The sequence below is a fragment of the Pimephales promelas genome, chromosome 15, assembly GCF_988280905.1.
Source record: "Pimephales promelas chromosome 15, fPimPro1.hap1.1, whole genome shotgun sequence".
NCBI lineage: Eukaryota > Metazoa > Chordata > Actinopteri > Cypriniformes > Leuciscidae > Pimephales > Pimephales promelas.
This window is the reverse complement of record NC_142783.1, coordinates 21387117-21403152: the sequence shown is the minus strand read 5'-3', so window position 1 is coordinate 21403152 and position 16036 is coordinate 21387117. Positions and strand designations below refer to the sequence as shown.

The 16036-nt window shown below is 38.2% G+C and overlaps 1 protein-coding gene across 6 annotated transcripts in view; it reads right to left on the bottom strand.

Moving 5' to 3' along the window:
• Positions 1-16036, bottom strand: part of ehbp1 (EH domain binding protein 1) — a 126368-nt gene that overhangs the window by 80858 nt on the left and 29474 nt on the right. For 4 of the 6 annotated variants that reach the window (XM_039654159.2, XM_039654271.2, XM_039654413.2 and 1 more), the window contains exons 6-10: positions 7961-8142; positions 5344-5483; positions 4031-4123; positions 3243-3368; positions 1960-2236 (exon numbers count right to left, since the gene is read on the bottom strand). In XM_039654159.2, coding sequence (XP_039510093.2) covers positions 1960-2236; positions 3243-3368; positions 4031-4123; positions 5344-5483; positions 7961-8142 — 818 coding nt within the window. The remainder of the gene's footprint in view (positions 1-1959; positions 2237-3242; positions 3369-4030; positions 4124-5343; positions 5484-7960; positions 8143-16036) is intronic. The other 2 variants (XM_039654340.2, XM_039654575.2) reach the window with 1 other exon arrangement.

Genomic DNA, 16036 nt, shown 5'->3' with positions numbered 1-16036 from the left:
TGACAGAAATGCAAACAAGTAAAAAAAAAAAAGAGAGAAAGACGTGGAGAGTGCAGTCAAAACAACTGGAGGTGAAAGAGAGGACGAGAGACAGAAAGAGAAAGATAGAAAGCAAATTAGAAAGAAGGTATTAGAGAGAGATTTAAATATGTCTCATGTAAAGTACAACTTCCTTAGGCCAATCCTGTGACCTATCAAAATTGTAAAAATAATGATCAGTTTGCAACAAAATTTCGTAAACTTTTTGTTTAGAAAAATATAACCGTTTTTCTTGCAGGTGCGACTAAACTTTGTTAGTGTTCGTACTGTGTCCAACAAGTTACCCATCTGATAAGAACTGCCATTTCTGTTGCATATGAAAAACTTCTAATGGCATACAAATCGAAACGGCGATTCTTCTTTGAGCTGTGAAGCGCAGACAGTGAATCAGCTCAGACCAATATTAGACCGTACAGCGCAAGCTCAGAACAGGTTTATTCTCAGTCGAGGGCCTGTATCAATCATGTGATCATGTTACTACACAGCAGTGAGAGATCCACTGAGAAGCGTTTGAATTCGGCACAGTATTACTAACATCGTTGCAAGATCTAGAGAGAAGAATTCGAATTCAGCGCAGAATTCTCTACTATAAACCATAGATATCAGATCAAACAGCACTGACGTGAAAGATATAGAAGGCTTTTCTGTCCACAAATCACCAGCATTCACTATGGATTTAATGTTGTATCAGTAACTGTAACCATGGTATTGTGGCAGAAATATATATATATATATATATACACACATACATATATATATATATATGAAGAGTTCAGATGCAAAAGCCTCTAAATGCCATTTGAAATTTTCTTCTTTAATGATAATTTTTATCAAGCTTGTATATTTAAGTTCAGTGATTTCACTTAAATGGCAATGATATCTACCTATTAATTGTTATTTAAGTGAAATTACTGAACTTAAATATACAAGTTTGATAAAAATCATCATTAAAGAAGAAAATTTCAAATGGCATTTAGAGGCTTTTGCATCTGAACTCTTCATATATATATATATATATATACACACATATATATATATATATATATATATATATATATATATATTATGTTATTCATTTTCGGGTTTGTACAACCTTTTGAAAGTTTAATTAGTTTACTTTTAAATAGGATTTTTATATATTACTAATGTTAATAAAAGTTCATTTTATCTGCATCTTCTCTCAAGCTCTGTGCTATAACAAGTAAACATGTAACATTATTAGTTACGGCACTTATTAATGCAAAATAACAGTAATTTTGTGATTAAATTACGTTTATGATTAACCCCCCCCCCCTCCCCCCCACCCCCCAGCGCTACCAGATCCGGTAGAACTTAGTGGTAGCAGTGCAACTTGTCTCACATGTTAGTCTGAAACTTTTTAATTATATATTTATGCAGGGATCCAGTCAGATTTTATTTTGAAAGACAATTATTTTATTCAGCAAGGATGCATTCAATTAATTAAAAAGTCAGAGTAAAGAATTATAATGTTACAAAAGATTTCCATTTCAGATAAATGCTGTTCTAAAAAGTTATCAGCGTCTTCTCTCATTTTCTCTACATAAAGTCAGGTTTGGAGACGTGTGTCCCTGCTGGAGCACTCTGAGTGAGTGAGTGAGTGACTGAGTGAGTGAGGGATGAGAGAAATGCAGAGATGAACAGACAAGGCCAAAGAATGTGGGGAACAACAGAAGCCTTGTTCCTGCTGAAAGAACTCGCTCACCACTTTCTTCTCTTCCGACAAGTGCTTTCTCCTTTGCTCATGCACAACATCATGCACATGCACACAGAGCAAACAGAGGACAAGTTGTGCATCTTCCTAAAGCGAAATGTTTTGGCAATTAAATTAACAATCACTTAAAATGTTCTGCTGTAACCAAGGGCCACTCCCATAGTGTATCCCAGAATTCATAGACTTACTCATCTAGCTCCTCCTCCTCTGTCCTGGCTGTGTTGGCGTACAGGTATTTGCTCATGTCCACCGGCCGGACGTTTTTTCTCTTGCTGCTTCTGGGTGGAGATATTTTAGGCTGGGGTTCGGGCTCAGACTCAGCTTCGTCAAACGGGTTCCCGCATTGAGAAGGATCTGGGTCTGTGTCAGTCTCATCAAATGGGTTTGAGGGATAAGTGGTGTCCTGATCACACACAGGCTCCTGATCTTTGATAGTGGGCCAAACATGGGACTCAGGAGATGCTTCTAGAAATACACAAAACAATGCACAACATCCCCACCTGTATTATCTAAATTAAAGCCATGATTACAGTGCTATAAAATGTATAAACATGAAGAAACACAATAATTGAAAAAATAATTGAATAATCTTATGATTGAAACAGTAATAACTCCTGTAATCAATTTAATACAATACAGATCGTTTCAAAGCAGCTTTACAGTGATAACAGGAACATTATTCAATGATGCAAACAGAATTAATTTCCGCTGTACAGCAGCTCTTAAAGAAAATACTTTAGTGTCACTATTCAGCTGAAATCAGTTCAGTTGTAAAGATTATCAATTATTTAACGGGTTCATTTCATCTATAATGCAGCTGGAGACAGTGATAGTGATGTCATTGACCAGCTCAGTTCTCATCCAATAGTGTCAGTCCAGTGTAAACCAAAAATAAATTGCTGTTATATGAAGCTATTCTAAAAGTTCATTTTTTTTTGTTAACTTCATCGAAAATGACGCGTTAAACTAGACTGGGGAGAGAGGAGCTGAGAATAATGAAAAATATGTGAAATACTTATTTTTTTTAACAATCATGGCATGAAACAATCTTGTACACCCCAAAAATAAAATAAAGACTTTGTAACAGGGCATAATAGGAGCCCTTTAAAAACCATCATATGATGTTCCCTTTAAAAAATAGAATGCACATGGATTAACTGTTCACATTAAGATCTAGAACATGCATTTACAAAATAGGGTGAATTTTCATTTCATGTCAGGTTCAAGACTATCTAGTTCCTTGGGTCATACTGACAACCCACTGACTAGTTGCATTTGAAAATATGTAGTTTTACACATCCCTAGTATCAAATGCATTTGTATATTTAAAACATTTTCAAAATCCAGCTGCAGTAATCATTCCCTCTTCACTTAATACATCAACACACATCTCAGATTGTTAATGAGTACAACCTGCCCTGTTGATAAGGGGGCAAAGGGGTTACAAAAAGGGTCAAGGGTCACTCCTTACCATCCTCATCCGGGTCACCAAAAGGATTAAGGTCAACCAGGTCATTAGGTTCATTGAAGGGGTTAGAGCTCATGTTGCTCTGGTCTTGGTCCTCCTGATCCAGGAAGTTCAACTTACTGATCAGCTCTAAACAGTCAGCATCCATCCACAATAACAGAAAAGAAAGGAAAAGAGAACATCATTAAGTCCAAATCAATCCACGAGAAGAACAGATGAAACCTTAAAAAGAAGCAAAACTGACAAAAAATAACCAATGAATAAATGGTTGACATCTGCACTTTGAAGTGAACCACACTAAAATCCTACAGATCCAAAGAGCCGATGTAGGGTTTCATTCAGAACTATTACTCCCACCATGAGCCAGCTGGCCAAAAAAACAGTCTGTGTGCAGGGTGTGAGACTGAAGTGCTCTCTGAGGTGATAAGAAAGGTGTGACGTCTCTGTTCGCTCCACCACCATGTCACCCTGACCCATATTAGGCCATCAGAGCGCTCAACCACATGACCAGTGGTGTCTTTAAAGACCTGTTCCAGGATCATCAACTCCATGGTCACGGAAACAAAGGTGGGTAGCTGGGTTCACTACAAACTGCAGAAAGTGGAACGAGGGCACAAGATCACAAATGAAGAACGCTAAATAAGGAGAACAATAGAACAACACGTGGGGCAAAAAATATCAATGAACTTAACAGACGCTCAAACACACAGTACAGGCAAAGAGATGCGAGAAGGAGAAAGACAGAGATAAAGTATGAACAAAAGAATGAAGGAAGGTGAAATCTGAAAGACCTTCAGAAGAGGAGGCAGGCTTATTTGCTTGCTTTAGGCAGTCATCTGGATCTCCATCTATAGAGCTGAGAGCATTCAGCTGCCTCACAATCTCTGAAAACAGCACAACATACACTCAAATCTGTATAATGCAATCAGAAGTATGCAATACATACGCACTCGTGTGTGTGGGTCTCTCTGAACAGAGACTGAACTTTGTCTTCGCTCTAACAAACTGGTAAAAACTGATAGGAGAGCATCGCCATGGCAACAAAGAGATTCCTAAACGCATACAATGAATAAACAACTCAAGCATTTCCATAGGACCTCCATACATACACTTATAAAGAGATGAAAGCACATGGGCTTAATGTTAAGACTCCACAATATGGGGAGTGATGGGGGGCTGGGTAATATCAATGTCTCAAACACACACACACACGCAAATCAAACATATATTACACACGGGACATATGTTGGATGGACCTTATCATACTCATCATAAACAAGCAGTGCAATGTGTATAAAAGTAGCTAATAAACAAACTGACCACAACAGAGCAAAAGTAAACAAGGGCAATAAGTCTTCATATGCACAGGCAAATACACACGTGTGCACATACATACAGAAACTAAACCACAAAAGAAAAAGGATAACTCTAGCTTAAATGAAACAGTTGAACTGAGACTGAAGAAATGAAGAGTGAAGAAAGACACGCTGAAATTGACAGGGGACTTTAAAACCACACACATCTGTTCTAATTCTTTAAATGCAACCTAGAAATAAATATACGGTACACTTTATACAAATGAACCAAACAGCCCAAAGTAACCACATCTCTAGAAAATAAATATGAATATAATAGATTTTTAAAAAAGGAACAAAAACAATGGAATAGATTAAAGCAAAACAAAGAGAACACAATAGAAAAGACTATAATTGATGTAAAATAATAAAACAATATAATATAACTAATAATGAATCCGAAAGAAATATGCAAGAATTAAACAAAATTAAATATAAATATAATAGGACAAATAAACTAAAAGAAAAAGAATAGAATAAAATCAATTAAAAATTAAATAAAAAAATAACGGAAGAAACAATAAAACAGAACAGAAATAAAACCGAATACAAAAAAAATCCTGAAAAACTTACATTTCGCTGCATTTGTACTGCAGTGAACCACTGTGCAAACAATTAACTGGAACAGAGTAAACAAAGGAACAGAAAACAACTAGAAACAGAAAAGCTCTTAGTGGTGGTGTTGTGTTTATACAAAAATATCGAATCCACCGATAAAGGGTCTTCATATGAAATCAAGCAAGTCTCACCTGTGATCTTGGCGGCCTTCTCCTCCTGGTTCACTCTGTTCTCCTCATCTTCCTCATTCTCTTCCTCAAAATCATCCAGATTGCCAATATCGGCCTGCTTCATGCTCATCAGACTGGCCAGACTCTGCATATCTTCATCACTACACAGAGAAAGAGACAAAAGCACAATATAAATCTGATGTGAAATCATCATAAACGAGGCACTTCACACGCTACTCGTTCGGACTGACTGTTCGTCAGTAGGCCCAGAAAGAATCTGAGGACTTGATTTGCATTTTCAGCATTTATTTTGATGTAAAATAGTAAAATATGGTGAATATCTAAAAAAGTGAATATGGCCATTCATTCAATGTGCTTTTGTGTAAAAAGCATTTTGATACACTGAAGGAGATGGATGGAAGGAAAGAAGAAAGCCAGGTTGACAGAGAGAGAGCGAGCGAGAGATGATTGTGTAAAGGGAATGCCCTTCATGGTCCTGCTCATAAGAGGCATTGCAATACGGACATGCATTCCAGCCAGGGCATTCACAAGCACGGCGAGATAACGCTCCAGGATTAACTCCCTCTCTTCCTTCCAATGTCCCCGTTTTCTCCTTCTCTCTATCTATCTCACATTTCTTTATGAATGTGGTCCAGTCTTTCTTTGGCAGGCATGGAGCTTATTTGAACTTATGTAATGGGGTTTATTTGTGCTGTTGACATGATTCCCATGGGTTAAGAGCGGTTACACTTCCGCCACATAACCTCTGTCACACACACACGCCACAAAAGCCACACAAACACACACATATCTCATATAGCGCAAGGGTGAAATCACATACACCCATACACGCTTCTTGCCTTCTTTATTTAGAGGAAGGCAGAGATCAGACGCAAAAAAAAGGAGGGAAACAGGGATATTGCGAGACGAGTGAAGGAAAGATATTTACACTCTCAAGGCCAGTGGCTGGAAATATTCCATTCGACTTCTGTTTGCTGTGACACATGTCAAAGTCTGGGACAAAGCTCTCCAACAGGATTTGATTTTTCATCTTCTGACATTTTCTGAGCAACAGAACCCAGGGCACAAAATTTGGAAAAACTATTCAAATAAAAATAATAAATCAAATAATTAATAATAATTAATTATAAATATAATATTAAAAGTAATGTCCTTCCGATACGCATCCTTGTTTTCGCATGGGCCCGGTTGCAGTCTATTTTTTTCTGTAGCCACTCCAAAGTTCGAACAAGTCTTTTGCATTTTACAGCGGGTGAATCTGTTTTCACTGTTGATTGTCGTTTGAACCTTTCTGGATCTGCCAAATTGATAAGTTTAATTATATCAAGTGCTGTGAGAAAAGGCTATAAATCTCCGCCTCCAACATCCTCGCACGCAATATAGCGTATACTAGCCGAGACTCCTCCTTTATGTGTACAGATGTGATGTAAAGACATGCTTGAATCTCCCGCAGAAATCCACCAGTACCACTGGAATTAAAAACATTATTACAAGCTTACTGCTTTTAAAGGCAAACAGATAGCTTTGAACACTGGCTGGTTATGTATTTTCTCAAAAATGTATTTTGGATCATTTTTAACCCCAAAAAAGCTACAGAGTGCAGTTTTAAATAAATACTTTCGGTATCCTAGATAAACTTCTGGGGGCATATTACTGAAACTTTCTATCCTCAGTCTTAAGTTAAGACAAGAAAAATGTAGGATTTTTCACAAATTTGTATTACAGATGCAAATCTTATATTGATTTAGGATTCTTATCCTATCTTTAAAAATCTCATCTCATCTGTAGTTAGGCAATTATCTTAAACTTAAAAGGAAAAAATCTTAAACCCCTCCATCGAGTTCGGTAATCAACTCTCAGGTCTGTTACCAGGCAGCCAACTACAAGCAAAAAGCTGCTGTGAATTAAAACAGAAAAACTATAACAGAAAGAGATTCTAGAAAAGATAATAGAAATAACTGAGATTAAAACAGAAAAAACTAAATAAGTGGTGCTTTTCATTAAGTAAAATTATGATAAATTTGGTAGAAAAGGCAAAGCCTAGTCGTTTTATTTCATAGGCATTTGTAATTTTGTGTCATTGTTTTGTGTTTGTGTCAAGTGCAGCACATCATTTGGGTGTTCACAAACTCTTTCCACCATCAAACATCGCTGTTCCTCATCTTGTATCATTAAAAAAGTGACGTCATTCTCAGACAGGGCTATATGTGATTTTATTTTTATTTTGAAGTTAGGACACCAGTGGGGTTGTCCTAAAGTTAAGACTGTTTTTAGGTTAGTTAGAGTTAGGATGCTTCTGTAATACTACTAGATTAATACAAGATTATGCACTTAAGAAATGCAATTTTGTAATAGCTTTTGTCCTAATTGAGGTCCAAACTGAAATTGCCATGGTTACCATACAGTTAAGATATGGAGGAGTGCATATGAAGACGGGATGAAATCACGGGAGAGAAGAAGGGCTGGAGAGGGGGATGAGAGGGGGAGAGATCCAGGAAAAGGAATGTTGGGAATGTGAGGTATTGAGAAACGGAATGAGAGCGTAATTTGAAGTGGCAGCATTCCTTCAGGGTGGGTGTAGTCAGCTGGTTTTGGAGGTGTAGTGAGCTGCTCTTACGTGGCTTTGCCCTCTCGCAGGAAGATGCAGGACAGGGAGAACTGTAGCGTTGCTGAAACCACTTTCTTGGACAGCGGCTTGAACTTGAGCTTGACGTCTGTCTGTGTGGGCATGGCACTGGCGTACTGCTTCATGTTAATGCAGCTGGTGGCCAGCGCTTTCCGGCGACCCGACGGAGATTCCTAAAATAACACGCAAAAAAGAGAGAATGCAAATTAAAATACTGTTTAAAAATAAAACTTTTACTTTAATTTAATTACTACAATACCACATTGGGACAAATTAATATGATTGACTGACATCAATATGTTTAACAGTTTCAAATGCTATGAAATGCACATGACAAAATAGCCCTATGGTGCCTTGAAAATATATATTTTTAAATCAATCAAAAAGAATGAATGAAAGTTGCTAATCTTCACACTCACGGTGGGTAAAATCACTGCCTGTTTTAACACGTTCAAAGCCCACACACACACACAGGCACACACACACAGGAAACCAGCACTCCTGGAACATGTGCATACAAGTTTAAGCAGACGGTCTCAATATAGTATTATTAACTAAACAGAAAGCTAAAGCTTCAAGCAAATAGAATGACACTGAATTCTCAACAGTGAGATAAAGTGTCATTTTGCAAGGCAAACTTAAAATTATTTTTTTAAACCAAGAAAAGGTCATATCAGAATTCATTTGCCAAAATGATTTAAATAACCAAACTCAGTAATAGTTGAGTGAACTGGCCCTGTCATAATGGTCAATGGCGCCCCCTGTAGGTCAAAGGGTGGGAATATTTTAAGGAGACTAGAAATGAAACTCGAAATGGCCCTGATTCTGGGCTCTTATCCATTTGCTTTATTTTTATCTATTTTTTTTGTCTTGTATGATTAGAGTTGTCAGGAAAGCATAAATTCTGATATCTTATTAAAAATGATAGAAGAAAAGGGTTGAACACCAGCCATTCGCCAAAATGACTTGAGGGCAACAACATCTAATAAAACAGAACAAAACAAAACACTAGCCCACCTGCACCCTTTCCATTTGCCAGATAGGCCGGAAACACAGTTGGAGACGTTCCCTGACCTGCCTTTTCTTATTGAACAAAGCCAAAAAATATCTTCACATTCAGTCTATGTTCTTAGGGCATTTTCACAGCTTGCTGACTAAGTATCAGCAATTTGCTGCTGGATGAAAGTACTACTCTCAAACATGTTTCAACACCATCACACAGGCCAGAGTGTATGGCTAAATGACAAAAAAAAATATGATTGATATTGGATATACATAAATTGAAATATATTTGCTCTAATTATTTTTTTTAAACCAGAGGAACATTTTAACCAAACAGCCGACATATTTAACATGATTGATGCAAGAAGTAAAATACAGTCAAAGTTCGTACAGTAGTTAAAGATAATCGGTTAATTCCAAATTGTTTTAGAATAAGTGAGCATAATTATTTTATATAACAATAACATTTTTAATACAGAGCATCGTAAATTGTGTAAAGTACATTCTGTTCTTTAGAATTAGAGTCATGAACTGGTTTCTAAACCAATCGACTAAAATGAACACTGGATATGACTCAAACTAGTCAAGCGACTTTCTTGTACGTCTCTTGCTTTAAGCCATTATTTGGCCTTCTGTTCAGCAAGTATCTTTCCTTTTCAGCTTTCTCTATGGGTGAGATTCATATACTGTAGGCCTATTGTTCAGTCCTTTATGCTCTCTTCACTTTTATCTCATCAGGCCTGTTGCGCAAAGCAATCCAAAACAAAATGAGCAGAGTGAAACGAAGGCCCTGTGTCACCGCAGGCCTCTCAGAGAGCCTGTATTCATACACCCGACAGTGTGCATTTGTGGAACGACTACGTATATATCTCCAGATATAATCTCACTTGCAGGCACATGTGTGTGTGTGTGTGTGTGTGTGTGTGTGTTTGCATGTATCAGTGGTCCTGAAAGTAAAGAGGAGCCCTTATCAGAGCAGAGATGCAGAGAGCTGAAGAGTGACTATATTCCGTCTCAGATATGCCTCGATACAGCTCCACACACACACACACAGAGAAAAATCAGCCGACTCACAAGGGCAGCGCACACTAACCCTTCTTCCTTCTTCCAGTTTGCTGAAGGTGATTAATCTGACCGAACGACGCCACTGGAGGTGCCGAAGAAGAACACCCCACGTGACGTGCCAGCGGCTGAAACACAGACAGAGACGTAAAGCACTCGAGCGCTGACCCGATCAAAACAACAGTGCCGCCTGCCAATCTCGCACCCAGACAAATTACCCACAATCCCCCACTCGAGCTGGGACGGGGGAGACGGTCCTCTGTGACTCCTTCAGTAAATGAAAACGATAAAAGGGAGAAAAAGCCTGCGTCTAAGATTCAAAACCGCTCGCCGACGAAGCCACTTGACATTTGTGTTGACATTTGAGCCCCTGTTGAATCGGTCGGAAATACAGCATGTCATCCCTGAAGAATCCAGCGCTCCAAAGCGTGTCTTATCGCTGAGATTATGCACTGGTATTATACCGAGCTAATAGTGCATGTAGGTCCTTTATGAATGAATTTCAAAATGCATCAAACACTTAAGAAGGATTTAGTCCTTCTCCGAAAAAATACTTAAGAATATGCAAATACGGCGGGGAAGAATTAGGTTTAACAGATTTGACGAGCGCAAACAATGATGGTGTTCTTTTCCCTGGCTGCCAGTGTCAATCAGAACCCCAGATTACCGTCCAGGGTTATGACAATGTGTAAAATGAAAAGAGACAATAAGACACTTTTAATTTATCACAGGGATATGACTATCAATACGCAGCTATTGTACCCACAAAATTGCTAAATACCTGGCGGAGAGGGGACATGAAGGTGCCAGGATGGCTCACTGCTGCCCCCTGCTGCTCCCTTAAGGGCATATCACCCTTCATTCACACGCGCACACACACACACACACTGAGAGAATACAGTCAAACATAAGATTAGAAATATGAAAATGCATTAAACGTAAGCTGAAACTCCATTAGTAACAGACTACTAATATGTTAATATTTGGTCATTTTGAGACTATCAACATAAGTCAACAGCCTTGTAAATGGATAATATACATTTCTGTTTTTTAGTAGATTTTAACTAAATATTATAAAATGCTAAATATGTTAATTTATATTAAAGTTTTGTTTAAATCCCACATAATATCTTTAAATCACTGTGACCATTTAATCCCAAAACAGAGACGTTTTTACCAAAGAGTCGGAAAGCATAGTGCGGATTACATTAATAGCATTGTGCTGATTATATAAATAGGAAGTTAAAGAAAATATACAAAACACGCTGTTTTTAGTAATTGAAACAAAACTGAAATAAAGTAAAGAAATGTTGCCTTGGCTGCTAAACGAAAAGTACTAAAACTGAAATAAAAAAAACATCTAAATCTAAAAAAAAAATATTTAAAATTAAAACTGAAAATATAAAAATAAAAGCTACTATAAATTATTCATAAATAATATATTAGTGTATATATGCAATTAAATGTGTGTGTGCAATTAAATGTCTACATTGAAACTCGAAAAACACACATTCAAAATAGCAAGCATATACAGAATAAAATGGTGTGCAATTAAGAAAATGTTCAACCCCAATAACTGTAAAACAAGATATTCAGCAGTAATAAGCGATTAGAAACATTACTCTGAATGACGTCCATGGTGCCGTGACATGTTTGGATTGTCCACAGGCTTTCGCTCACAGTGTATCATGGACATGTTTGCCTTTGTCCCGTGCTTAAATGTGTGTTTTGTTAACACAATGCTAATCCAACGGCATAAGGATGGCGGACATGATACTTCAATTGACACAAATATTACTCAATATTTCCCATCTGCACGCGGTGTGTGTGTGTTCCTGTTAGACACCTGCAGGCTATCACACCTAAAGTGAACCTCAAACTTCCTTTGACTGACATTTCCAGGAAGCGCGAGGAAGAAAGGGGTGCGACCGGGAGCTTCATTCACTTTAGGGTGTGTATGTGTGTGGTGTGTTTAGGCGGGTGGCAGCCCCAGCTGTCCCAGTATTGATCCACAGCTGGTGCTAATATGGGGGGTGGGGGTCAGGGCTGTGGGGTTTCCTTCCCAACACACACACAAATATACTAAAGTAGAGGAAGAGTGAGATTTCACAATTCTATGTTGTGATTATATTAGTACTTTTACTTTTTGACTGATTCATTCTGAAGAACTGGCTCATTGAAGCAGTTCTTGGCTCCCAACCCGAGATGATCCCAGAGGGGATCAGAAAATGTAGCTCTATAAAAAAGAAGTATCAACATTGAGGGTGTTTGTCAAAGAAATGAGCCACAATAGGCTTTTCCATCAATAAGTGCCAGTTGCGTGTTTCTGCATGAATGCAGAGCTGAATCTAAATATATAAAAGAACAGACAAAGAGTAAAAAAAAGGGAGAGAACGGATGACACATTTTCAGTTGGCATCACCCAGGGCCTATTTCTGTCTGTCATCACTCATCTGTTGTGATTCAAATGTGATTTCCCCAAACTGTCATTGAGTGGCGCTCACACACACACACACACACACACACACACACACACACACACACACACACACACACACACACACACACACACACACACACACACACACACACACACACACACACACACACATACATACGCACACACACACAGATTAGGGGAAGTGTCATTATTTGTGGGAATTGTCTATTGAGGGTAGGGCCGGTGGCTGGGGGATTGCCATTGTTCCAGCTGAACATAAAAGACGAGCAAAGCCAACAGACCAAGACTTATGGAAATCAAAAATAATACCAGCCACCAAAATAATAAAAGAGCCCAAAACAATAACAGCCTATTATAAAAGAGAGGAAGAGAAGATGCCAGCTTAATACCTTCAGAGAGAGACAGACAGAGAGAGAGATGACAAAAAGCTGTGTTCAAATACTAGAGATGTTGTTTCCACAGCGTACCCACGCTGGGACGCCGACTGGTGCCTATGAGCACACAAAAAAAAATAACAATAGACAACAGAAAATAAATATCTCTCCACAACCCACCAAACCCATGACCTACAGTCTCTTTCAGGCTCTCCGTTGAAGGACAAGCATCCGCTGCCAAAATGACTCTTAACACAGACATCACATACAACAGGCCTGTGAAAGAACATTTATTTTAAGAGGTTCAAAAAGAGTGAACATGTTAAACCAGCTCTCTCAAATTTCAGATGGTCAGGCACTCGGCACAAGTTAAAAAAATATTTCTGCTTTATTGGCATGATACATTTGTATTTGCAAAGCAAATCGAGTAAATAGGCAATGCAAATAAAGCACAAGTAAAATAAAAAAATAAGGGTACATGAAGAGTTCAGATGCAAAAGCCTCTAAATGCCATTTGAAATTTTCTTCTAAAATGACCATTTTTATCAAGATTGTATATTTAAGTTCAGTAATTTCACTTAAATGACAATTAATAGGTAATCTTCATTGCCATTTAAGTGAAATTACTGAACTTAAATATGCAAGCTTGATAAAAAAATTATCATTTTAGAAGAAAATTTCAAATGGCACTTAGAGGCTTTTGCATCTGAACTCTTCACATTTAAAAAAAAGTGTGTACCAAAACTAAGTACGAGTATGAATACTTTTCTTTCTTCATTTCCGGCTCTATTCATCCCTCTTTCATCCTGTTAGTTATCAAATATGGGCCAAAGACAATGCTACTCCGTAAACCCCAACACTGCAGCATTCCAGCACACACACACACACAATGTACCAGAAAGACAGTTAAAAACACACACACACACACACACACACCAGAGACAGATTTATTGGATTAACACCCAACATCCCATTTTAAAGGTGCCACCTCATCAGTTTCCACCTCAAATGACCATGACCACACACACACACACACACACACACACACGTCTGTAATTATATCGACAGCACTAACCTAAATGAATGCTCAGCGAGTCCATCACAGCTGGAGAAATGCTGAGTGTGTGTCAGTCATAATCAGTAATTCAATGTACAGAACTTGTAGACCTTAGTCCATAAATTAGCCCACTGGCTAAATCTATTTTAGATCAGATAAGGCATTTAACTGCCATAAAATTGACACAACAACACTAAAGCCAGAGACAGTTAAAGTGTTACGGCGGGTTAATCATGACCACCTGAGTTAGCTAGACTTAGGCTTTGTTTAACATACAAAATTCAGAAGCGATTAATGATCAGTCTGCGAGCGCTCAGGGTCTGACGGCATCTGTAGATGAGACGATGCTGTAAGAGCTTCTGTCATGCGGTCATAAAGCAGGTTCTATGGCAGTGTCATCCCGCAGGCTTTAAGGGTTGTATCTGTGTTGGCTCTTGAGTTTTAAGCCGTTTAAGACTGACATAATAGGTATAATCCATCACACAGAGTCTATGGTTTAAAAAGAGTTTAAGCGACAGAAGATACTTTGTGTCTTCAACTGTCTGAATCAAATTGTGCTCAAACAGACAGTTAATTAACCAGATGTCATCCCACTTTTTTTAACATATAAACAAAAAAAAATGTTTTTAAAAGAAATATAATTGCAGGTTAAACATTTTATTTTAATGTATAAAAAAAAAATAATTGCATTCTTTCTGAATAAAAGTATTAATTTCTTTTTAAAAATCAGTAGTGTATATACACTCACCTAAAGGATTATTAGGAACACCTGTTCAATTTCTCATTAATGCAATTATCTAATCAACCAATCACATGGCAGTTGCTTCAATGCATTTAGGGGTGTGGTCCTGGTCAAGACAATCTCCTGAACTCCAAACTGAATGTCAGAATGGGAGGGAAAGGCGATTTGAGCAATTTTGAGCGTGACATGGTTGTCGGTACCAGATGGGCCGGTCTGAGTATTTTACAATCTGCTCAGTTACTGGGATTTTCACGCACAACCATTTTTAGAGTTTACAAAGAATGGGGTGATAAGGGAAAAACATCCCATATGTGGCAGTCCTGTGGGTGAAAATGCCTTGTTGATGCTAGAGGTCAGAGGAGAATGGGCCGACTGATTCAAGCTGATAGAAGAGCAACTTTGACTGAAATAACCACTCGTTACAACCGAGGTATGCAGCAAAGCATTTGTGAAGCCACAACGCACACAACCTTGAGGCGGATGGGCTACAACAACAGAAGACCCCACCGGGTACCACTCATCTCCACTACAAATAGAAAAAAGAGGCTACAATTTGCAGTTGAAGACGGGAAAAATGTTGCCTGGTCGGAGGAGTCTCTGTTTCTGTTGAGACATTCAGATGGTATGGAGTCAGAATTTGGCGTAAACAGAATGAAAAGATGGATCCATCATGCCTTGTTACCACTTTGCAGGCTGGTGGTGGTGGTGTAATGGTGTGGGGGATGTTTTCTTGGCACACTTTAGGCTCCTTAGTGCCAATTGGGCATCGTTTAAATGCCACGGCCGACCTGAGCATTGTTTCTGACCATGTCCATCCCTTTATGGCCACCATGTACCCATCCTCTGATGGCTACTTCCAGCAGGATAATGCACCATGTCACAAACCTTGAATCATTTCAAATTGGTTTCTTGAACAATGAGTCCACTATACTAAAATGGCCCCCACAGTCACCAGATCTCAACCCAATAAAGCATCTTTGGGATGTGGTGGAACGGGAGCTTCATGCCCTGGATGTGCATCCCACAAATTTCCATCAACTGCAAGATGCTATCCTATCAATAGGGCCAACGTTTCTAAAGAATGCTTTCAGCACCTTGTTGAATCAATGCCACATAGAATTAAGGCAGATCTGAAGGCAAAAGGGGGGTCAAACACGGTATTAGTATGGTGTTCCTAATAATCCTTTAGGTGAGTGTATTATATACAAATCCTAAAATGATTCACTAATGTGACGTTTGCTCATATTTTCATTATTTTATGCTATTTCAGAATACATTACATACACAGCCATATTCACATGAAAGATTTCAGGTTCTCTCCCTTTCCATTTTTCTTTTTCTAACCCCATTTTTCCATTTTTAGAAGTCA